This window comes from Nelusetta ayraudi, unplaced genomic scaffold, assembly GCF_046127955.1.
Source record: "Nelusetta ayraudi isolate G7.1 ecotype Tasmania unplaced genomic scaffold, CSIRO-AGI_Nayr_v1 ptg000136l, whole genome shotgun sequence".
NCBI lineage: Eukaryota > Metazoa > Chordata > Actinopteri > Tetraodontiformes > Monacanthidae > Nelusetta > Nelusetta ayraudi.
In genome coordinates, this window is record NW_027466186.1 from 5,552,501 (window position 1) to 5,578,635 (window position 26,135).

General features: G+C 44.3%; 1 protein-coding gene across 2 annotated transcripts in view; it reads right to left on the minus strand.

The window, feature by feature from the left end:
* Positions 1-26,135, minus strand: part of cdkal1 (CDK5 regulatory subunit associated protein 1-like 1) — a 196,421-nt gene that overhangs the window by 57,347 nt on the left and 112,939 nt on the right. For both annotated transcript variants that reach the window (XM_076012947.1, XM_076012948.1), the window contains 2 exons: positions 23,949-24,094; positions 2,665-2,845 (listed from right to left, as the gene is read on the minus strand). In XM_076012947.1, the coding sequence (XP_075869062.1) occupies positions 2,665-2,845; positions 23,949-24,094 (327 nt within the window). The remainder of the gene's footprint in view (positions 1-2,664; positions 2,846-23,948; positions 24,095-26,135) is intronic.

Consider the following 26,135-nt stretch of genomic DNA (forward strand, 5'->3'; position numbering starts at 1 on the left):
CTCCCGTGGCCACTTGCCGCAGTCGGGTTCCAGACAAACCATCTGCTTCACTTTATTAATGACTGACCCTACATGGCCGCGAATGTCACCTGGCTGCCACCGTTCAACCGTGTCTGTCTGGATTTCTGTTGCACAGGAACAGGTGTGTGTATGTGTGTGTGTGTGTGGTGACGGATGACGAGATGCTGTGCGCGCCACCATAGCGGTTAAAAAAACAACAAAAAAAAAACCCATGGCTTATTATTCCGACTCTCTTAATCCCCGTTTAGTACTGAGCGTAGATATAACACAGTTGCGTAAATATTATCTTGAGCCGAAAAGATTAATCAGCTCAAATTGATTCAAAAATTAAATTAAAATTTATTCAATTACATTTTTCCTCAATCAAAGCTTTGTTTCCTTAATTTCGCTGCCGCTAAACGCTGCGTTCCGCTGCTGTGTTTCACACGGGCGCTTATTGTGACACGTGCGATGCTAGGATAACTAATTTTATTTTTTTATATCTCCTTTTATTTTGTCAGCTGGCTCCGGAACGAAGTACAAGTTTGGTTAGTTTTGCAGTTTTCCCATTTTCCCCCTCTTTCATATGGTTTAATCCATTGAACCTAGGAAATTAATGATCAGCATGCCGAAAATGGGTTGACAATTTGAACACAGAGATTATGTTATATATACCAGGTTCCTCCTCCTTGAGGGACACTTGTTGATGTGATACAGATAATACATCTTTTAATGCTTATTCTGTCAGCTGTCATGAAACCCAATTCAAACAAAAGTCATCAGAATAACTTTTGGAAAAAAAGGCTGACTTGACCACAACAATGTTCCACAGAGCAACCGAGCACTGTGCCGCGGCCTGGGAAAAAAAAGAAGAGGAAAAAAAAATCAAAGAGCCGGCTGTGGAACGGAGCCTTTGGGTAGCTGCTTGAATGCTCGCTGACATCTGATCGCTGACAATAAAAGTGGGATGAGACAGTTGGACGAGGAGGAAAAGGAGCGGGGGGAGAAAAGATAAGACGAGGAGAAGCGGTGCGGCGGTTGTCTGGGGATTGATCCCTTGAAGACACACTCTGCGTTTCCTCAGAGAAATAAGGGCGATAGGATGGAGGAGAGAGAAAGGGAATGACTTATGAAGACGCCACACTTGAAAGAGATGTGTCAACACTTTGATAGTAAAGAATGAGAGAGTGCAAACACGCAGGGAGTGCCGGGTGTAAGGGTATGGCATAATGTAGCGGGTCAGGCCGAAGAAAAGGGTCAACGAAAAGCAGATGTACAAACAAGTAGCACGTGTGCCTGGCTAAGGTTCGCCAACGTGCGACGAGTCTGGAATAAAGCAGCCACTCGCTCCTGCGTGTTATTAGGAGGTGAGTCGCACGGCTGTCATTCAAGCAACAGACGCCGTGGAAATTATGGATCCTTCGAAGAAAAGGGCAAAATGAAAATAACTAGCGCGCGGCGAGCGACGTGAGAGGCGAGCGCCGAGGTTAGATACATAATTGCGGGTGGAATAAAGAGTCACTGCCCCTCAAACCATAGAGCTGAGAGAAGAGTGCCGAGCAGAGAGGGGAGAAAATCCACTCCCGCTCTTTAACGCTTCTCTTAACAATTACAGCTTCATTAGCAGCTAATTGTTTATTTGGCGGCAGATTGAGAGAGACAAGACAGAGAGCCCCTATCGGGAGGCGGAACAATAAGAGGTTTGAGCCGAGTGGTGATCACAAGATGCCGCAGCGGCCGCTGACGGGGAAGAAGAAAAAAAAAAAAAAGAGTCCTAAGATCTCGGCAACAGCAAACTCATCGCTTGTGACAATTAAGGATTGTTTAATGCTTCAGTAACACCAGCTCCCCTTTCTTCATCCCCTCGCTCAAATGAGAAAAGTCGTTCGACGCCACATTGCACACTGCCGCCTACTCATTAGTTATCCTGACTTTCTGATTAAGCGCCTCCTGCCTTCAGACCTTCCACTTTGATGAGGTCAAAACCATTTTGTTGTTAAGGATAAACCACATTGTTTAGCATGAAACAAACATGTCAGCAGAATACAAACTGCCGCTGACTGTAGATCTGAGAAGCTTGCAAGATGATTTCTAGGTAGAGCACACCTGCACATTACCAAAGCACACAAGCTGGTTTCAACTTCAGACAGTCAAAATTCAATGGCAGCTGCCAGCTGTACTTTGAGTCTCATTGAAAATGAAACGTTGTGGAGTCAGATTTGCCATACACGTGGCGTAATTGGGCAGCGTGTACGCTACCGTTCAACCGAACTGAACTCCATTAAAACCAGTTTTATGAAATAATGATCCTAAATGCTCTGCAATCATTTTGAGGGCATAGAAGTCAGTCAAGATGTGCTTGACAAGTATGGGAACATTTTAGTTTTTAATGAAAACCATTTCCAATGTCCAATTTAAAGTGATTGAGAGAATTCCAATGTGCACAACTGACATTCATTCTCTAAAATCGCATCCAATTAGACATTCAAGGTAAACAACTGGCAAAGCTATTCCATATGTGTTCAGCACATCCTCACTGATTTCATGTTCTCAGAACATTCCAGTAGACTATTCCATGAAGCTGGTTATAATGGAGTTCAATGTAGAAATAAATCAAAACACCTCTGTTACTGCTTGTTACTGCAATAGATGGTCCACACTCACCACATGGGCCGGTACTTGCTCCATCCTGGCAGCCGGCGTCCCGGGTCTGGGGTAGAACTGGTTTATGAAAAGACTTGGGAATCTGTAGAGTTTCACCAAGTCTATCGTCTGTCGGAAGTCTTCTTCCGTCTCACCAGGGAAGCCACAGATTATGTCGGTAGCAAGGGTTACACCAGGCACTCTGGGGGAAAACACAGTGCATGTGTCAGGCGGTTTGCAAAAACAAAAGAAATAGCAAAAGTTCTTTGATTTTAGGTTTTCATATTTTTTTGAATATAAATGTTAATATCCTGTGATGACGCCAGGAAGTGACTCCTGGGTGACAGGTTTTCACATCCCCTTGAAGAAAACAAAGTTTGACACCAAAGTATTGGAGGGAATTCCCTCAGGGCTAATTCAGCCAGTCCTAACGTGGTTATTGCCCACTGATGACAATCAATATTCATTGATTATTGACCTGTAGGTTTATTGGATTAATTGTAGCTCCTAGGTTGTGGGAATAGATGCATTGATTAGTTGTATATTGTGTTTGTATAGGCAGCAGTTGCAAAGCAAAAGGAACGAATGAGTAAGACGACCAAGAGCACCTTTGTTCCAGCGTCATCGGTTAATCCTCCCAGCCATTTCTCCATACTGAAGCGAAATTAATCAAGCGCTTAGCGCTGAATGCAGGGATCAATTAGTTAAATTAAAAAAAACTATGTCACATTATTCTAAATATGATATGATGATCTAATATCCACTCCAACCCAAACCCCCTTTTTTATATGTCTGGTTGAGCTTTTATAGTTAGACTTCAGCCACAAGAAGGAAACCCCACTCAACCGAACCACAGTTTGGTTAATACCCAGTGTAACAGCATTATTTTTGAAAAGTTCACAACACCTAGTAGTGACAGGAAGGTACCTGGATAAAAGAAAACGTAGGGTAATAGAACAGGACGGGCAAATGATGCCGCCTGATGGCAACGAAGCAGGAACAGCTGTATACCCAGCTGTGCAATACTATGAAAACAGTGATGAGTCCACTGGTGAGAAGGACATGTTTTCCTTCTTCCTCGACGACTAACGTTTTAGGCACTGGCCCAACCTGGGTCACAGTTGATGTGCCACATGCAACCACTGAGACAGAACTAATGCCTGCCGGTGTGTCCTTCACCACCCAAGACACCTCTGAAAGTGGCACGCAGCCAATCACGTGCTTACAGTTCAGTAAATTAGTAATCATTCGCCATGGCACGTCAGATTCTACAATACAGCAAAGACAGCGTAATCAGAATAGGGAATGTAGTAGGGAACGTACGAATTAGCACATTGACTTGTATTCTGCGGTTCATATTCGAACATATTTTCTACTGGCTCTTTAATCACACAGTATAGGGTGCAGCCATGATCCCTGAGGGAAAAAAGCCGCTCTGCCTGATGAACCTTGTGGTGTTTAGCGACGGATGGTTAAAAGATGAAAGACAGCAAAAAGTTCAGAGTTCAACTTTGCAGGAGAGGGAGGTTTTTTCCGTCGAAGCGCCGTGGATGAAGACGCAGTCGCGCACTGAAGGGAGGCACAGTCAGGTTGCTGCAGCAGGAGCAGCTGCAGCGTTAATGAACCTTGTGCACATAATTTCAAGGAATGTGACGACATCATATGCCGTCCTCGGGTTCTTCCTTGAGTCCACAGTATCGCCCACCAGCTGTCTCACTGTCTCCACGACAACCAGCTCCCCAAGCTCAACCAAATCTCTGTGATCAGATAACATGTGGCCAACTAAAGCCAGGTACTTTTTTTTTTTTTTTTTTACGGTTGGAATTTCCAAGAACAGAACAGCACCGAGCACGTCCATGTTCAAGCTGTGTCTCAACTTGCTTTTGTATTTTGCCATTTAATCTTCATATATTATCATTTGTCCTCCCATGCAATCTGTAAATAAGGCAACAAAGGAGGCATTCACATGACTGCCGATCTTCTCTTCAGTCACTTTGGGGTAGCTGGAGCTACCCAGCTTTCATATGCAATGGGAATAGCATGTTAGCTAATCACACGGGAGCAGAGAAAAATCCCTGTGAAAATATGCCTGTTGCATGTTACTACATCATGTACAACTTGCATTTCATTTGTTCAAATAATATGAAGTTTCAACGCAGCGCTGGGGAATAAATGAAAGCATTTTAACAACTAATGATGAGTAAGCATCTTGAGGAAGTGACTGCACAGCAGGACATTAGGCATCATACAGCACTGCAATAAAATAGCTGCTATTGGCACAGTATGAAATTATTAATATTTAGTGCATGATTTAAATGTTATGAAATACATTAAGCATAATGTGGTGCTGCAATGTTGCTTTAGTTGCACTAGCACTGTCAGAATTACACAACCCTCATGCGGTTGTTTTGAATTGTCTCACTTTTTATCTCAAGCACATGAACCTCAGGGTTGATGAATTCCCTGCGCAGCAAAGTAAGATTTATGCTTTTGCTTTAATTGTCTTCAATATTAAACCCAGGAATACAGACACTACGTGGAGTGAGAAAAGGAGAGCTCAACAAAGACATTAAGAAAAGACATTTTCTCGACAATTGACAAACTGATGCATCTTTAATCACATTAGCTTCCTGCATCTGCAACCCTTTGATAACCTCTGACCTATTGATGACTTTCAATTGGCTGATGGTCATTAATATTAACCAATGGCCTGTGGGCACAGACATCCTTGACCTCTGAGATCTCCCTCAAATCCCCCCACTGAAAAGTGATAGCAAAATAGTTGGGGGAAAAAAATACATGCAAAACAATCCGAACATGGAATGGTTAAATAAACGAATAATTCTCTTTTGTATGATTAACATTTGCTTGGATGCCCCCCAGCAGTGTTTCTAAACCACTTTAGAATTCAACACACACAAACACAGTTTTAATCTTTTATTTTGTAAGTTAAACAAACAACTTTATTCAACCTGTGGGCTAAATACATTAATTACTGAAGGAAAGCATTCTGAAAATTGAGAAATACAGACTTTTCTTTTTAAGTGCTGCCTTTTCTCCTTTCCTTGAGGTGCAATTACGTTGTAGTCATCATATAAGTGGCATGTGGGATTGAGAAAAGCCCATGGAAATTAATAAGGAGACAAATTCCTGCAGCACAAGGATAAAAGCTGAAACACAGGCAAGATATTTACTTCAAATAATCACTTTATCCCAAGAGTATAAAATAGCTTAAACATACACCCCTTGAGCTACTCCATTAATAAATAAACAGAGAGGTGAATAAAATTAACAAAGCTAACAAACGCGGGGATTTTCGTGTTTTGGCCTGAACACAGCAGATAGCCGTCGTCGCCGGTCCCTGGGGTTCCAGGTTTTATTAAGGTCCTTTAGAGTTAATGACGGTAATGAGGTGCATAGTGCTCGTAGCGGCAGCGCTGCGAACGTTCACAGCCTTGCACAGGATAAAAAAATAAATAAATAACAGTGCAAGTTGGGCCAGAGGTGTAAAGTAACACATGGAGGAAAAGCGAGAGCAAAGGCAGAGGCAAGGCTGGTGTGTAATGGCTTTTGTGGATTTTCCTGAGCTGGAGGCAGAGAGGGAACAAAAACACGCACACGCACGCACACACTGTCATTTTGACACCTCTGTCTCTCGCAGATCTAAGGGCGGTGGAAGTGCCATGCGTGATACTAATGAACAAGAACCACACTGATACTCTCCTTGTTAAAATGAGAGAGGAGAAATATATCTTGTTATTGTTCACCTTTTATGAAACAGTGTGTAAGAAACAGACAGAGGCAGAGGCGCCGTCAGATCAGGCGTCGGCTCAACTTGCTTTCAATTAAGGCGAAGACCCGGAAGAGGGCTAGTGTGGCAAACTTTAACATTCAAAGAGGATTTTTTTTTTTTTTTTTTTAATGTCCTACCTGGGATGAACTTTTTGCTACAAGTCCTGGACCAGTTGAAAAGAGCTCGAGCAAAGTTTCGACTGCAAATGATGAGGAAAAAAGCAGGACGGAGGCAAAATGTCTGACAAGTGCTGCAGGTCAAAATGCTTTTGAGGTGAACCGTGCTGTTTAACCATTCAAATTAAGAACGTTAAGCACGGGAAGAACGGAGTAGAGAGAGGCAGAGGCTTTTTACGTGTGCGAGGGAGAGACGTGAATAGAATCTATTAAGTTAGACATTTCTTTGTGGGTCAGGAAGAAATAGAGAATGAACAGTACTGAATAGAGACACGGTGGCGCAGTGGTTAGCGCTGCCGCCTCACAAGCAAGAAGGTCGTGGCTTTGATTCTGGGCCTGGGACCTTTCTGTGTGGAGTTTGCACGTTCTCCCTGTGTCTGCCTGGGTTCCCTCCGGGTTCTCCGGCTTCCTCCCACACTCCAAAAAACATGCATGTGAGGTCAATTGAACACTCTAAATTGTCCGTAGGTGTGCATGTGAGTGTGAATGGTTGTTTGTCTCGATGTGGCCATGCGATGAACCGGCGACTTGTTCCCTGCCTTCGCCCTATGACAGCTGGGATAGGCTCCAGCAGACCCCCGTGACCCTGAGCTCGGGAATAAGCAGGCGGGTATGGAAGATGAATGAATGAGTACTGAATAGAGAGGCAAAAAAAGATTGCACGTAGTGTAGTGTGACTGGGCTCGCAGCATACAAAGCATCACCAGGTTGACTGCAGTTGAGGAGAACATACAACCCAAATAAAAGCTTCCCATAAATAAAATGAATGAATAAAAACAGAACCAAATTGATCCTCAGTGGCTGTTTACAGGAAGGACATGGACAATTATTTGCTTGACCATGATTCGTTTGAGTGAGAGTTACCTCAATCTCTCAAAACAGGTTACGAACACGTGAAAGAATGTGAGAACGGAGGAGGGCCGATTATTTTTTATCAACGGCTGGCAGTCGGTCTCTCATGGTCGAAGCGAATCCACAGATAAAGAAACTAAACAAAAAGAAAAACACAGAAACACACACACACACACACACACACACACACACACACACACACACACACACACACCGGCTCCAAAAAAGCCCCCGGAATCAAAAGAGGCAAACTAGCAGGAGAGCAGGTGAGTGTTGTTGTGTTTGCTTTCTTGCGGGAGTTTCTTTTCCAACCTGCTCCTGTGGAACCAAACAGAGCACATCCCTGCAGACGGCAGCCTCCATTAGCCGCCGCCGCCGCCGCTCTGCATTTGGCATTTACACAGGCAGAACGTGTTCATCAGAGACCCAAGTCTTTAATTAAAACTCCAGATAAGCACCCAGTCAGTCTCTCATCTGCCTTAATGGCCTGAATTAAGCCTAATAAAACAAGCCATTGTCTCCGGCACAATTATGATCGGCTCTTTGTTTTTCCGCGACGGCCCTCATACATGCATTCATGTGTGAGCGCCACTTTCCATCGCCGCCTCGTAATATATTCAAAGTATGTGCGCGGGGTATATGCGCATGTTTGCACAACAGATGCCTGTGAGCAGCCCCCCCACCACCACCACCAAACCCCCTCGCCCCACCGTGATAAGATGGATAAGATCAAGGCGAAAACCACTGGGACAGAAGAAGCTTTAAAAACAACAGCGGAGGAAGCAGCAAGACGCGTGTGGCGTGGAGAGGAAGGAGACGGGTGGAGGAGGGATGGAAGGATGAGAGTGGCGGAAAGACAATCTGGGAAGGTAAATATTTAGATATTCCACTGTTGGAAAGGGGCTGTGCTACCCATCTGTGCTGCAGTGCGTGTGTGCGTGTGTGTGTGTGTGTGTGTGTATGAGTGAGCGTGTGTGTGCGTGCGTGTTCTAAGAAATGATAATGTGCGGCAACGCTGAGGCATCCGAAGCGCAGGATATGGATGGAGGAAGGGAGGAGGAAGAGGGAAACTGATAAGCTGGAGGGGATTTTTCTGTTTTTTTTAACATTTTAACAAAAAAAAAATAACAACAACAAAATGAAACGCACAATCAAACTGTTTTGGTATGAAGAGGAGAAATCAAAAAAACAAGCTCCCTGAGAAGTTGGACTGAAGAGCCCTGCGGCCAGCTGTTCTCTGATCAGCAACATCAAAATGAGTTTAATCCACTGGAATCCTTTCAGGACAGTAATGCAGGCAGCCATCGCATGTGGAAGGCCATATGTAGACGCAACTGGTTGAGATTAGAAATTTTAAAGCAAAACAAGAACGTCAAAAAAACATGACGTCCATCAACGAGAAGCGGCATGAATAGAAATAACTCCATGTCAACTTTAATGCTGCTCCTCCTCCTGGCCTGCTTAACCCGTTTAATAAAGGCTTTTGGGTCCAACTCGATTTATTTCAGATTTCAATTGTCATGTTTATTCCAAGACGTCTGTCGGATGAATCCAATCCCGCTGCTTCGCGTCAATATTTTGCCATGTAACGAGGGGGCGAGGGGAAACACCTTCAGCGCCGCGAACCTCCGAGAACAATCATCACTTTGCTCACCGGAGACGAGGGACGAAAGAGGGGAAGAATGAGGACACTTGTGAGAAGTGTGAGTAATCACTCAGAGGCTGAAGTGTTTGATTTAGACGTGGCAGCCGGGGGTAATGGCACTGTCATGTAGCGGCTCAATTTACAGGGACAGAGAGAGAGGGCGAGGGCCCGGCCCGGTTATCACTCACTTGCCTCACCCACTCCCTCAATCAGCGATAAAGGGAGCCAGAGTGAGCGATGGCTGAGGAGGCAGCAGGGACCTGGTCAGCCGTGATTAATGTCCGCAAAACGACTTTGATTCCTCCAATCAAAGTTGCCAAAAACCCGTTTCCACCTGAATGTGGCTGAATTCTACTGTTTTCATTGCCGCAAAGAAGCTGTAGGGTCACTTTGGCAATTTAACTGGTCCAAACACTGGTGCTGATGAATGGAACAAATATGTTGACGGACCAATTTTGCAATACATTTGTCTTTCGCAATTTCACGAGAAGACTAACCAGACTAAACTTTCAATTATTATTGCCAATGTGACCTAATTCTGCAAAACTGCATGACTAGTTGAGGTTTGACTGGAAATTTGCTGATGTGTTTTACTCCTATTAAACTAAGATGACCAAACGGATGTGGGGACCCAGAGTCTTGACCAAGACCACTTTATCAAAATCAAAATTTTAAAAAAGTGAAACAAAAAAAACCCCTCTGGAAGGCTTTTCGTAGGTACTGCATCCATATGCATTACGTTAGTTTCTCCGTGACCTTAGCCCGTGACCCCTGACCATCAGAAAACCAAATCCAGATCAATTGATTGTTGTGTCTGAGTGAATGTGTGCGCTCAGTCTCTGCCAAGGTGTCCGTTAGATAACGTGTCTGCAAGAGTTGGACGAACGTGAGGTCGCGGCGTCCTTAACCTCTCGCCAATCGCACAAAGAGACGACCTGGAAATACGGGAACCCGCAAGGAAGCAAAACGCTGTCCGACCAAGAGGTCGAGAGCGTCTCCATGTTTGGCTTCAGCTGGCTGAAGAAAAGCCGATGAGTTGATACTGGGAAAGTCTCGAACTGATTTGACTGCTTCGTCTTTTGTGAAGCCTCCTTAACCGCTCTGGCTTTCCAAAGACAAGAGGAGTTCTATTAATTTCAGGCCCAAATTAAAAGCACACAAGCAGGCCCGCGTTTCATTGAAAGCGATGAGCCATGGCGGCACTCGTCTGTCGGCCTCCCCTCTCGAAACATCTCTCTTCCCTAGTCGCCGTTTTCCACTCGCTATTATTATTCAATAATGGGGATGAATGTATTTCGCTTAGAGGGCCTGAAAGGGAAAAAAGGGCTATTTTTGTGGTCTAACAATGAGTAAACATCTGATATCGGATAAAAGCCTTGACGGGGGTGTATAAAGAAAACATTGTATATTCCGCCGGTCCGTTAAGTGAATCTGGGGTCATTTGTCTCTGAACCTGCGTGGCAGAATAACCTCTATCTTCCTGCCCAACGGGTCATTTGTAAAGATCGAGACGGCGGCGGCGGCGGCAAAACGAATGGAGACCCGGGGTAACTAACGACCCCTCCGGAGTCATCAGTAAACTTTATCATTTAATGAAACGGCCCCAACACGGCGGAGCACAACTGCAGTTCAATTTAACAGGCGCGCGTTACACATGCAGACACACAAATACTTCATTAGCCCGAGTCGCAGAGGCCGACGCACAAAACACATTTCATTAGTGTGAGGGAGGAGTGGGAGACCGAGGAGAGCATGAAGAGTAGACCATTCACGCACACATACACTTAATGTATATAGACATACATATATATGTATATGTGGAGCTGGAGCGCAGATGAATGACACTTGTGACAGCCCATCCAGCCGTTAAATAGAATTCCCTTTTGCTCTGAACTCCATTTCAATGCGTCCTTTATTCAAGTAGCCAGATTGTTACTCATCATTTCACACCCACATCTGACCCGACCTGCATACATGTGGAAGGGTGATTGAAACAACAGGTGAATAACAGGGGTTCACGTGAATCAAATGTGGTGTGGGTCCAGTGGCATCACATTTAACTCACAAGCCACTTTACTTTATATTTGACTGATGAAAAGTAATGATTTTAAAACATTTTTCTATGAGGAATTGGAATTAGGGCTGCAAATTATTGTTGATACAGATTATTTTCCTCTACTCGATATGATTAAAAGGTTATGCAAATAGCCCCCCCAAAAAAGTAGTAAAAATGTGAAAATTTTACAAACAACTTGTCCTCTATTCAAGAAACAACTGAAACAATAGCCACTAAATAGAAAATATCCATACTGGGATCCCGTGCATCACAATAAGCGTCCCTACTTATAAGCACTCATTGTGAAACATGACTTTCAGGCGTTGTTGACAATGTTGGTGAACAAAAAGTATTTGTGTTCTGTTTCTGAGTTTTTTGTGTCAAGACACGCACAAATCAGGAATGTTCTGGATCAGCAGTGACATAACCAGGCGCAGGTAAATTATTTTGATGCCTGTTTCCTCCTCCTCCTTTAGCCCCCGGCTACATAAAGCAAACAAAAGCGAAATAACTCTTACACAACTGCATGGTCACAAACACAGTAATCTCTGTCCCTCTTGCTCTCTCACACACACACACACACACACACACACACACACACACAGAGGTGCGCACAACACTCACAGCCTATCGTCACGGAGCGAAACTCTATGAGCTCCGGCGGGGTGACTCAGCCTGGGCAAGACAAACATGACGTGACACAGGGAGACGGAGAGCGAGACTGAAAGGTGAGTCAAAGAGGGAAACAGTGCCTCGGCTTCAGATGTTCACGAGCATCAGCCGGGCCTGCATGTGCGTGCACGCACTGCGGGGGCACAGCACACAGCAGATGTTAACCCCTTCGCTTTTGTTACTCCACTTTTCCGCGTGTGTGCAGGAGGTTGTTCAAAGGTTCGGAATGTTCCCGGGTGCTACCTTACACCTGGTGCTGTGTGTGTGTGTGTGTGTGTGTGTGTGTGTGTGTGTGTGTGTGTATGAGAAGGAGAGAGAGAGAGAGTGAGAGAGAGAGAAAGAGACAGACAGACAGAGAGACAGAGAGAGAGAGAGAGAGAGAGAGAGAGAGAGAGAGAGAGAGTCTGTGTGTGAGTGTGTGACTGTGGTGACCACAGCACAAGTCATCAAAAACTCTATCAGACTTTATAACAATATGGAAGGTTTGAGGTGACCAGCTTGGCTTGTATCTGCAGAACAAGGCTTGTTTTTTTTGTTTTTCTTTTGTTTTTTTTACTTAGTTAGAAGTCGAGTATCAGGATTTTAATATCAACTTAAATCTGACCGTGAGTGAGTGTGAGCTCCCTAGAAGGTTTGTACCTTTTTGTTGCTATTATGAGTCACAGAACAGCATTTCTTTCCCCCCCAACCAGCTGAAAACAGTGTGTTACACTCGAAATAGATGAAAAGGTGCACAACCTTTTTGAAGGGCGCTAAGTGCTGGAGATGGCGTGATCTAAGGGTCTATTCTGAGCCAGCAAAAAAACACACACACAAAAAAAAAACTAGATCAATCAACAGTTACGACGTGATCAACAAAGCGGCAGTGGGTATCAACTTTCACAATCCTGGCAGCTGCCGTGATGTTTTTTTGTCACTTGGCCAAGACTGGCAACAACAACAGACAATCTGAGGCTATTCTTGTTGTCTGACTGTCAATAAGTCTGGAAAAAAGAAAGAAAAAGTTTTGGAACATCCAACTCCGAGATAAAATAGTTGATATTCACGTTTGTTTGCTGTCACGAACGGTTGTTACATTCTCCTCCGTCCAAACATAACGCATCAAGGTTTTTCCATGACACTTTTGCGATATATCTCTATATCAATATGTCTGAAAAACCAACTCATAAACGTAAAAACCTTTTAGCGATATTTGAGAGGTTTTTCCAAGTTTAGGCCGTTTCCATTACCAGTTTTAATTGCAATCCTAGGGGTAATGGAAACGCAGCTACTGAAAGAGTTGTGGCCTACAGGGCTACAATGACAGCAGCAGCCTCTTTAGTTTGAGACACAGTCATACGCAATCGTGTAGGAAAGATGAAATTATTGATTGATTCATTAATCAGAAAGCCAGTAAATATCATTCTTAAGATTGGAAGCGCAACTTTGATTTCTTGAGTATCAGGCAGCTCAAGTACGGCTGTGGATGCTAAATGTTGCTAATGTTGCTCCGATGTGACAGAGCTGGGCAGAAAAATACTATATTTAAAAGTAAAACACAAAAAAAAAGTCTAAGTCTTAAGTCGTGTCAGTGCCCAGTGTACTTTGTGGGTGGGAAACATGTCAAAGTGCTTTTGTATAGAAATAAGACTTAAGCGACTCAGTAAGACAAACAACAGCGCATTCCGAAAGCAAATATGGGGGAGAAAAATTACAGCCTCAGTTCAGGCTGAAGCAACTCAAACAGCACCTTTTGTCTTTGAGATAAACAGCCTGCCTTGATGCTTTTGAGCCAGGCACACATTAAGGCACTTAACCGATAAGAGCCGCGCTGACAAACAACATAGTTGGGCCGAGAATAACAGTTTGTGGCTGAATACAATCAGGAGAAGCCGGTAACGTGAACAATAGCGTCTTTTTTTAAAAAAAAAAAAGGAAAAGTTGAGTGTAGCTTTTACTGTTGGTTCAAAAACAAAGGTCAAGTGTGTCGCACTGATACACCTGAAGGAAACAAACACCGTGTTCCTTCTTCACTGCTCCTACTGGGAGTGTGAGGCTCAGCCTGTTTCTCCACCTGCCACTGGGAGGCATCTAGAGTTTCACCGCCGCAACCGGCGTCGCTCACATGGCGTTTGATGTCGCGACAGCCACTCGCACTTACGCAAGTGTCAAACAGCCCGTCCGTGTTTTCCCACCTCCCCACCCCTGACGCACGCACACACACGTGCACGCACGCGTGCAAGGTCCAGCAGCACAGTTCTCTGTTTACATCCCCAAAGTCTCAAAGTGAGACAGGAAGTGGAGGTGGTGCGGTCTGAGAGGTCTAACAACAAATTAAGTCTGCCACATAAAGACAAACCAAACCCCTGTAATTATCATAAAGCTGCATTTATCCAGCGTGTGTGTGCGTGCGTGCGTGCGTGCGCTCGCGTGTGTGTGTGTGGTTGCGGGAGGAAATACAGTTTAATCCAGAGGAAGTGTCAATAAGACGAGGATGTGTCAGGAACTGCAAAGATTCGTCTTTACTCACATGACTTTTCTGGCTCTCCCGCGCATCACGCACACGCACACACACACACACACACACACACACACACACACACACACACACACATACCGCACGCAGCACAACAAACACGCGACAGACACGCGCACGCGGTCCTTCCTCCAGCTTCCTGTTGTTGACGTGGAGACGCTTGTGCGCACCGGCCGACTAAGTCAGGCAGGAAGTTCTGCGTCTCCTCCTTTACCGTTTAATGGATTAGAGCACTTTAAAAAAAAAATATATATATAATAATAATAATGCAAACACGGATAAATCTACTGGAAACATACAGTAGCCTGCGTAGAGCCGCCTGAAGACTCTCTCTGTAATTTGTGGCTCCTCGTGTTGAAAAGTTGAAGCTCTCTGCATCCAAATCTGTTGAGCTGCGTTTTATCGCAGTCTGGCCTTTTTCTCAATTTTCTTTTCCTTGAAGAATCCCTCATTAATATTGACCTCAGGGTTGTTAAGGCACGAGCGCACAGTGCTCAGTATCTATAGTTATAATGTTATTTTGTGATCATTTTCACGTTATTTTGTGAAAGTTTGACGTTATAATGTGAAAATGATCACGTAAATGTGAAACTATCACGTCATTTCGTGATCATTTTTATGTTATAACGTGAAATTGAGCCCTGTTTTTTTTCTTCCTGATGTGGCAGCAAAGAGCCTGCGTAGTAATTAGAACAGATCAAGGGGTAAGTGCTTTATTGTATTTGTACACAGATTATAGAGCTAGATTCCTATTGTGGGTGCCTTCTCAATCAACTCCAGTTAATGCAAGCGCACTTACGTGAAAGTTATCACAAAATAACGTGATAGTTTCACGCTATAACGTGATACTGAGCCCTGGATTTTTTTTTCTAGGGTGGCAGCAATGCGCTTCCATATAAAGTGAGGATTCGTGACTGAAGGAAACCTGCACAGTGTTGTGTCTTATCTTCCCGCCAAGGTCCTCATTCTCATCACGTGGTTCAGAGGGTTCGAGAAAAAATGAAATGCCGAGCCACCGGTGGGGCGGGCGGGAAACCTGCCTCCCAGCTGCTCTCTTCCCGCCTCGGCTTCCCTCTTTTCTTTTCTTTCCCTCGCTTTAAACGCCCCCCTCCGTCCTCCTCGACCGCCTCGGGGCCAGAAACCAACCCTGCCCTCCAACGGCCGCCGTGAAACATTAGCCCGCGCTGACACCTTAAACCTTTTTAAGTGCGCAAGTGCGTGCCTGCGTGTGTGTGTCAGTGTGTGTGTGTGTGTGTGTGTGTGTGTGTGTGTGTGTGTGTGTGTGTGTGTGTGTGCGTAAACTAATAAAGGCTCGTCCTCCACAACAAACAGAGCGGGAAGCCGTCTCCAGACGCGCCGTGTGTGCAGTCACGCTACTGACGCATGTGGCCTGCCGTAACCCGGGACGCTTTGAAAATCAGCCCGGTGTTCCTCGTGACTGATAACGATGACTAACACATGCAGACGCACACACACACACACACACACACGTAGGGCACAAACAAGCCTCCCGGAGCCGTTTGTTTGGAGAGTTTGGAGTCTCTGCGCTCATGGGCGGGAAAAAAATGCACAAACACAAAGTTTATCATCGACACGTTTCTATCAGCAGCCACAGCGCCACTTTGCCAAGTCAGACAGAGTTGCAACACACCGCTGACACTTATCAAAGCAAGACAGCCTGTCTCCTGAAAAACATGGTTCATTTACTTATTGAAAGGCCAGTCAAAGCTATGGTGAGGTTACTATTGAATGCATATGAATGTTATTGTAGAATATAGTAGACATTTCACTTGACTAAATAAGGGAAATCCAAATGAAGTCATACATTTTCATATTTTACCCAATTTAAAAAAGAGGATAGAAAGCAGAAATGAACATTTCACAATTCCTAAGAATAAAAGGAAGTCTAACTGCAGAGGCCACCACACGTAACATGTGCAAGGTGTGAAACCCATCGGCTACATAACAAGTGCAGCTATTACAGGTGCTGTTAGTCCCTCTGTAACGAGGAGCAGCTGAGAAACCGTACGTCTCGAGATGCTGCACAAGAGCGAGCGGTGACATTTGAAGACGGATGCAAAGACGTCAAAAAGACGCTGGTGCATCTCTGCCTGAATGGAGAGCAGAGTTCAGTTAAAGGTCAAAGGTAGTTCACTCCACAAAGCGAGTGCAACCCGCTGACGGCAAATATTGTTCCGTCTCAGCGCCAGAAACCGACGAGGAAACAAAATAAAACAATGGGAATAAATTAGAGCGGAAAGCCGATGCTTGACCGGAGATTAGACGAGGGGGGTTAGCGAGTTCTCAAAGGTCAGTGTGCAGGTCGCGGGTCAGTGTGCAGTCAGCTACTGGGAAGGCACAGACCGTTCACCTGTTGACCTTCCCAAATCCCCGGTCCTTAAAGACCACGCCTGGTAGGGGGATCCTGTGACACTCTTCTGAGTGTGACACAGCGAGACACAACTGAAACGCTTCAGTGCAAACTGTGACTTCCGATGCGAGGGTTTCAACTTCCTGGTTCATCCGAGGGGGATCAAGTTTTTTTTTAGAACTTGAAGAACCGAAGAAGAGAACCAGTGCTCCGCATTTCCTTTAATTAATCCTGCAGAGCAGATGTGTGCGTGTCTGTGCCGCTCCTCCTTTTGCAACTAAGCAAACCCAACTTCCTGATAAGTCACCAGTTCACCGCCGCGTGCTTCTTTTTGTAGCTCAAAAGCTGAATTATTTGCAAGGAGTTTGGAGGGAGAATTGCAACGACAGCTGAGCCAGAGCAGAGAGCAGACATCATTAGCTCTTCAGCGTGGAGGGGAGGAGAAGAAGAAGAAGAACGTTGATTCATATTACTGACAAGACACGTCTGTAACATGAATCAATTATTTTGCCAGGATTGAAAGTAGGTCTGGCTCACAGAGTGCAGCTCGGGTAGCTCGCATCGACCCAGCCCAGTTCTAGGGAGAGGCGAGCGAGCTCAGCCACAGCAGTTCTGTTTATTATGTCTGGGAGGCAAACTGGGATCAACACCATATGAAACTGAAGCAGGGAGTTTGTGTCACACAAACTGCCATTAGTATGGTTACAGCCTCTTCTGACAATAGTGTGCATCTTGTAAATGACCATCAAAGGATGTTGTCTTAAAAAGGCAATCCACCAGGTGGAATGGGAATTTTTTTTTTTACGATCCAAATCTGGACCCAATTTCAGAATGTGTGCTTGAACCTGGTCTGAATGTGCACTGATGAAGTAGTAATAACAGAGTGGTTGTGAGTGTGCTTGGGGGATTTTTCTTTCTTTTTTATTTTTTCAATTTGCAATTTCATAAAAAAAAAAAAAAAAACTTTTTGAGAAGTCTAACCAGTCACAATCTTTTAAACTGGATACTTCACAATGTAGTTGTAATGTAATGTAATCTGAGAAAAAATTGAAAGGTGGATTCTTATTCATTTTTAAAAAAAAAAAACTGTTGAAATTCAGGGAATAAGTTGCTTACACAAAGACGCCGCTTTTTCCTCCTGAACAGTTGCCACAATCTCCTCAAAGTCAAAATAATGACAACAGCACTGTGACAGAACAGAAGTCCTTTGTCATCTTTGAAGCAACCAAAGACATTCTCAGGCAGGGGCATGCAGTCCCCTGAGATAATCATTGCAGAATTTCAAAACCGCGTTATTTTCTACTTTCTTCTTGAAGTGCAGGATAAAATAACTTGGAATATCTCAATTGTACTCTCACAATTTTGACTTTGTGCTCCAAGTCTGCATTTCTCTCAAATTGCCAAAAGCAAAAATTATTCCATCTCATTTCCCCATTAAATCAGGACTCTAAACCGTTGAGAGCATCAGCATTGTGAAGGACTGCGGACCACTTCTCCAAGCTCACAGAAACAACACACACAAACGTCAAAGGAAGAAGAAGAAGGAAAAAAAGAAAAAAGCAAGTCACACTAATTAACCATAAATTTGCAATTTCCCAAGATATACACTGGACTCTGAGGAGAAAGGGAAAAATAAAAGTTAATTTTTCACTCTGATGACCATGCGACAGCTTATTCGAACAATTTGATTTGTTCCACACTCAAACATGTATCGTGTTTAAAGGTCTCTGGAAGGTTGAGTGCCCAAATCACCTGTCAGTGGAAACTGGTTCACACTTATCAAGCGTAATGGCAAATCAGGGCCTCTGTGAACCTCACTGAAACGTGCAGATGAACTGTGTCGAAAGAAAGAAAAAAAAAATCAATGCCAGTGTTTTATTTCAGATGGTTCTCATTGTGAAAGACAGATTGTTCATGCATGTGTTGCAGGAATAGAGACGTTTTTCATAATAGGGCTGCCGTCTATTCTCACTTTGATTGCGAGACGTTTATTTATTTTTTTTAAGCCAGGTTCATCACATTGTTTAAATATCATCTGTACAATTCCATTGTTCCCTACTTTACTGTTAAAGCGTCGTCTCGCTGTGCATACAGAATTACAGAATTCGTTCATGTCCTCAGAGAACAAAAACACATTAAATCAACTCCCCTCGCGTTGTAGAACTAATTTTCGAGGCTGTTTTAACTGAATTGGTTTCAGCCTTGCATAATTCAGACAGCCGGTCGCAGAGTTCAGCTCATTGGTGAATTTGCCCCCCTTCTGCAAAGACAGACCTTTTTTTTTATTTTATTCAACAGCCTTTTCTCTCTCTGAGTCTATCAATTAAAATGACATAATGAGGTACAGTCTTTATGTAATGATGTATAGAGAAAATCCTGTTATAGTGGAATAAGACTATTACAGAGTGAGTTAACGTGGTCAAAGAATTTTCCACAGCTGTTTGATAGTTTGCCATAATATCGCGGCTCTATTTTCACGCAACTACACTGGAAAATTGCGTTTCTCTGATTCACGAGGGGGAAAAGATGAAATGGCCGCGTGCCCAGGGGTTGTTTTAGAGCCGTATGTGTGGGGTGGTGGGGGGCAGAACTTGGCAGAATTACTGTCGAACTTTGGGGTTAGTGGAGTTCAGAGGAGCGGAGGGGCCTGCAAGCATGCGTAATCACGTTACAGGAGGGGGGGGCAGAGGACGGAGAATGGCAAGAGCCTCCGGGTGTCCCTCAGGGTGTCCTGCTGGGTCCGCTGGAGGTCACACGTCCACGACCTCTGAAAAGCCATTTAATCTTAGGGAGCAGAGCCCTGACACACCGAGCTGTAATCAATGCATGCTTGTCGTTGCATCCACAGGCGTGGCCTGTGAGGAGCGTGTTCAAACGGCAGAGCAGAACCAATGAGTGCATGAGAAATAAAATGTAGGACATGTTGGATAATTACTTGCGTTAGACGAGTGTTTGCATTGGAAAAATATTTTCTTACCATGCTGTTTTTGCGTTCATGCACTGTGCTGAGACATCAACCTCCCTATTTGTTACATTAAACCAACAAATCTGTAAGCCTCTGTAGCCCTCAAACCACAAACTCAAATCTCACACATCCGTCCTGCCAAATTCCAATTGAAAGCGTCGACTGTCTTTCTAGCTGCCCTTGGAAGCCGCAGAGGGAAACGTGAAGAAGGAAAATAAGTGGCTGCTGGTCAAGCGGCTGCCCAGGAGCTTCGCTTATTGTTGACGTAGCCCCAGTTTTCTTAGAACTGGATTGCATTTTCACATTAAAAAGGCTTTTGAAAATGGCACTCAAGGCGTTTCTCTGCGGACAATGTCATTTTGTTGACTGAGCCCACAGTGAGTGACTATCCTCGAGCTGTGGTGACCTGGCTCAACTAACACTGCCCATTGGTCAACAAGGCAGAAGGTTAGTTTCATCCCGTCACAATCCAAAGGATTTAACAAACACTCTATCCGGCATGCCCGGTTACCAGATATGTGCCTGAGGAAATAATAATCTCGGGAAATGTGGCTTCAAGTTCAACACAGAGTTCAAGAACCTCGGCTGTCAAGGATTTCTTCTTTCTTTCTTTTGTGTGTGTGTGTGTGTGTGTGTGTGTGTGTGTGCGTGCCGGTATTCCCTGATAAGAAGGGCCAGAGGTGTTTGACCCCAGGGACCCCTGCGGTGTTGGTGGCATTAAGCCGCTTGTGAAGAGAAATACATTTGTCTTCTGCCATATGTGTGTCAGTCAGATAAACTCTGACCTCACACATACCAGCACAAGGTTCCTGTGTCACAAACTCTGAAGTAGCCTTTATGCGACTCAACAAAGGGCTAATTGTGACCATTTGCATGAACGCTCGTGTTACCTTCCCACACAAACACACAGGTTCACCTTTTACCTTGAGCGGGAAGCTATGAAAAAATAAGAAATCATTTCGAAAAGACAAAATGTCAAACATAGACTACTTCAATGTACATCAATGTAACGTAATTGAACTTACAATAATTGTTTTATGTAGTGAGACTAAACTAAATGTTTGCCTGGATGTGCTGATTGTAGCTGTAGTGGGGATGGGTATTGTTAGGAACTAATAAACACTGATATCAAAACTCTGGCTTGTTTTAGAAAAAACAAATGGTGCTGATTTTAATGCATTTAACCCCTGAATTTCACACACATCACACTGCAGCAGATATGTAACCCAGCCTGGGAGACAAAGGGCTCCTCCGGTTTCAACGCTCCAATCTCACACATCCATCCCTCCAAATTCCAGCAGAAAGCTTTTTCAGTCTTTCAAGCCGCTCTTAGACTCCACAGATGGAGACATGTAGGACAAAAATAAGTGGCTTCTGGTCAAGCTGCTGCCATGGAGATTCACATCATGTTTCAGGTTCCCGGGTTCTTCGAGCTGGATGGCATTTTCACATTAAAGATAATTTAAGCCGACAGCATCTTCACAGTGAAGCGCATTCTCTGCAATTCTGGCCAGACCAACAGCACAAGTCCTTCCCACTGAATCAGTCCAGACTTTATCTTGTATTTTGAACTTAACCGACTGCCATTTCAGCCAATCACATAAATCAACGGGTGTCTGAACACTTTGGCATTTCAGGATTGTGATTCAGACCCCACTTACGGAGATAGTTCAGTTGTTATCTGTTGACAAAGTTGCAAAAGCCAACGGAATTGTCTTGGCTTTACCTTTAGCTATTGCTGTGACGTGCGCTACTATAACGGGCCACATTCTGCTGTCTGCCCTGTGTTTTACAAAGATTTAATATTCTATTTTAAAAACGTTATTATTAACACAAGGTAACCTGTGGCGAAGATGATTGAATCATTTGTTTTGGTGTTTACACAATTTCAACTATCAAGACAGAAATTGAGGTTTAAAATAGGTGTGCTTGCAGTCGTGTACAATAAATCATCTTCAGGTGCACTATTTTGTTAGGAAATCACGAGATGCAGAAAAAGCTAAAGTAAAGGGTGGGAAAAAAGATAGATAAAGTAGATGTTTTGGGGGTTTTGGGGTCTTTGATTTTTGTGTAAAACAAAGACCCAAGACAAAGACTCAACCATCATGGTAAATCAAAGTCTATCCAACTTATCCAAACCCAAAATAAGAACAGCAGGACTCCAACAAACCACCTGGCTGCAAAGCGAAAGACAAACGTCAGAACGAAAAACAACAACATGAAACTCCTGCGTATTTGTGGGGACGTGTAACAGGGCTTCGCTATCTCCACTTCTCCATCAGCGGAAAACAGACCCACATGCCAAGACAAAGTGGCCCTGAAAACGCTTCCCTCATCACAAAAAGATGTTTGTTTTATATACACTTTCTCCCACTCTGACTCACGCGCAGAAGAAGAAGAAAAAAACAAATCCCAAAACACAGCAAGTGCTTTTCTTTCTCTCTTTCTTTCTTTCTGCCTTTCTCTGTCGTTACTGGGGAGAGATTGTCCCGCTCGCTGGCCGCCATCCCAGACGCTGAACTGCTCCCAGCTTCAGCGGCCTCGGCCAAATGGGTCAGACCACTGAATGTGTGCTGGTATTGATTTCACACAGCTGACATCGCTGCTGTGTGTGTTTAACTCACAGTAGCAAGAAATTGAGTGACCACACACACACACACACACGCACGCACACACACACACACACACACACACACACACACACACACACACACACAAGCTAACAAAAAGGGTGGCCAGACAGTTTATGTAAACAAGCCCTAGTGACGTGATACCCTGCATGCAGCCAGTGTGTGTGTGTGTGGTTCTTTGTGTCACCCACGACTGTTTTGTTAAGATTTTGGCCACATCACTGCAAAATGTTGGTTTTAACGTCAACAGCAAATCAGTGAGACGTGGACGGCTGAGGGCCGAGGGCCGAGGGGAGAGACGTCAAGGTTCAACAACTGATAAAAAAGCACAGGGAATACACAAGAAGACACACACACACACACACACACACACACAGTGTAAAAAAGACGTGCGCCAGATTTACGGGAAAGCCAAAGCGGCCGACTTTAGGGGAAGAAACATCTGCGGCAAGACCCAATCAGAGGGCGTTTGACCGAGTGGCTGAGTGAAAGAAAGCGGTGGCGGCGCACAAACAGCCACAACAATGAAACCACTGATAACACGGAGGATTCTGCTACAAGTGCAATAATATTCTGCTGGGAAAACCCTTCAATCCCGGCATTTACAATCTCAGCATCTCAGCAGGTTCACTGGGTTTCCACATGGAAAAAGCGCTAAAATGTGTGGAGCTCCCAGAAGAACTGCATCATTTCCTTCTTCCCTAACATATATTCTGCCCTCGTGCTCCTCTAATGTAATCAGCAGCCACTAACTCCCGCAAAACAACACTTCTTCTAAATCACAACGCAAACGTACTAAGATTTAAACCCTGAAATGTTTAAACCCCAAAGTCATTTATTGTCTGAAAACCTCAACAGTGTATTATCCTGCCAACAATTTGCTCTTTATTCACCGCTGGCGACGGCTGTAACAATAGTTAATCCAGCTAAAAACTTGCACGGCAGATTATCTTTGGCGTCATGAAAGATTGCGCTTGTATCTCCGCTCGTCTTTTTTGTTTGAGCGAAATCTCTGTTTAATCCTCGACGGAGAGGGACATTTTTACGGCTTGCCAGTGTGGTGTGTAGTTTTTGGTTAATATATACAAACATATATACAGATTTTTCAGCAAAACACTGCTTTTGTAGAGTTTGGAGAGTGAGAACATCTCCCACCTTGTATATTCAATCATATCACCCAAAGAAAATTAAAACTAAATGCACCATCAAAGATGTTTCATTTACTCAGATTGAGAAAAAAAAAAGTTTGTTCAAATTTAAACAATATAATTAACCCATTTTATGTGATTTTGAGTCACGTCATACCACTTTTATTACCCATTTAATGTTTCATCGTTAAATGGGGAATAAATTCTTTAATGTACAATCTGCCACCTCAGATTAGAGTGGCTACTGTAAAGGGCAACTGTGTTTCTCATTTAAAACACTCAACTGCTGTTAAAGTATAAAGTGCTGTTAAACTGGACCACCTCCTCCCTCTCTCAGTGTTTGTTTTTTGTTTTTTTTTTATAAATGCCTGAGTGATGGCCGTTGATATTTCTTATATTTTCTAACTGACCAGGAGTGACACGCGACACATTCCCACTTCTTCATTTCCCACTACGAAGCTGCTGCCGAGGACCCGTCTCACCTCTCTTTGAGGAAGTCCACCACTTGTTTGAAGTCGTCGACGCAGTATTCCCTCTTCATGTCCATCAAGACGCTGTCCGAGGCCGACTGCACGGGGACGTGCAGGAAGGCGTAGACGCGGGGGTGGTTCAGGATCTTGGCCATTTCCTAGTTCCATGGTGGGGAAGGGGGGAGAAATGGGGATATGAAAGATTATTATCACTATTTTTTACTTATTTACAAAGCAAATGCTTTTACTTGTGCAGCTTTTCAATGCCTGCACTGCTGTGCGACCACAAGCCAGAGTGAACCGACTGAATCGGTTGGCTGATGAAAGGAACCGAGTTGTGCGACGGCGAAGCGACACTTGGCGGCTCTCTGCCACCGCTGAATGGACCAACGCAGGTTCCATTAACATTCCTGCCTGCCGCCGCGCCGGTTTTTGTCGACCTGCTACAATTAGATGGCCTCCCTCTCTCTGCTCTCTCTCTCTTCCCATGTCTTTTATCAGGGGGAAGAGAAAAGGGGAGAAACTCATTCACGCTGAATTCATCGTGTACCCACTTTATCCAGAGCCAAGCAGTCAAGGTTGCACCGAAAGTGAGCTTTCATGATCGACAAGTCAAGCCGCCGCTGCTGCTACGGCGGCGGTGTGCAACTCAGAACAAAAGGATGAATGGAAAAGGGAAAAAAGATAATTAACTTAGTTGGAATTTCTGACTTGTCAGCACAGGTTTTCACCTGGGCAGAATGAGGGGAACAGTTTTTAAAATAAAACCTCAATATTGTAAGATTTCAGTCAATTGGACACAAACTATAATAAATAAATAAAAAATACGACATCATGTCATGCTAGACCTTTTATATGGAAGAGAATTAGGTCTTCAATAGAAAAAAATATATATTATGAATTTTTTTCCAAGTTTCCAGTGCAAGAATAAAGTAGAAATTTCATGAATAAAATCGATTTGAGAATAAAGTTAAAATTTCGAGATTAAAGTCAATATTTCATGATTAAAGGGGAAATTTCGAGAATAAAGTTGAATTTTCGTGAATACAATCACAATTTTGAAATTTTGTGATCAAAGTCAATGTAACCTCTGCATGCATCCAAGTAAACACTGAGAACGGATTATGATTGACGGGCATCAGTTCCAGAGCAGCAGCGACTGCGAGTCCAATCTGAGGGCCAGATCCACAAAGCGATTGCCCTGCTTTTGCGCCAGAAAATCCGCGTAAATAGCGCCAAAACGGTGATTCCGATCCACAGAGGGGACGCAAACGTGAAAATCGCCGAGGCGCAGGTAGCGGCAGGGTTGCGCCAGATTCATTTGAATGTATTGAAATGAGTCACTACGCGCAAAATGACACCCCCTTCTATGCAAATATGCCTCATTCAAACAGCGGCAGATCCAGAAAGAGTTTTCGCTCGTGTCCGCGCGCAGTTTGACAGACGGAAACACCGCCAGCCAAAACCAGGCGCAGCTTCTGTCTGTCAGAGTGGTTCTGGCTTCTGAGTGAAACTTTCCTCTCTGAAAAGCCTGTAATATATATATAGCTCCCCAAATCTTACATATAGATCGGCATAGACTACAGTATATATGCCAATAATTTAGATTGGCTATGAAAAATACAAATGGTACTCAGGTGTTGGTGACAAACGCGTCTTGCATCGTAATGCCAGGCGCGCACGGGAGCGCTTTGTATCCTAGCAGAGTTTCGCTGTCAAACACACGCCCTCACGAACAACCTTTGGCGCAAACTGCTCTCAGGTTGCCAGACCGCAACATTCGCACCTGTTTCAGGTGACGCATTCGTGGGCGTGTGTCTGCGCCTGCATGTCATCAGCGCAAAAACCTTTGTGGATATCCGCATCTGTGGCGCAAATTGCGGGCGCAATCCCGCCGCAAAATGCGCCGCATCTTAGCGCTGCGAGCCCTTTTTTGAGGATCTACCCCTGAGTTTTTCCAACAACAACAACACAACAACAACAGAATGCAGTCATGCCATCGCATGTGAGACACCCCCCCCCGACCTTCACTTGCTCAGCGGCAGAACTAAAGAGACTGCAGATGTCAGATTTAGCTGATGGACATAATCAGGATGCCACATTAGCGCGCTCATCACCGTGGCGAGCAGAAAAAGAGAGGAGGGCAAAATGATGAAATTATTTCCTACAAGAAAATGCTGATTGCAGTCCGTCTGCTCA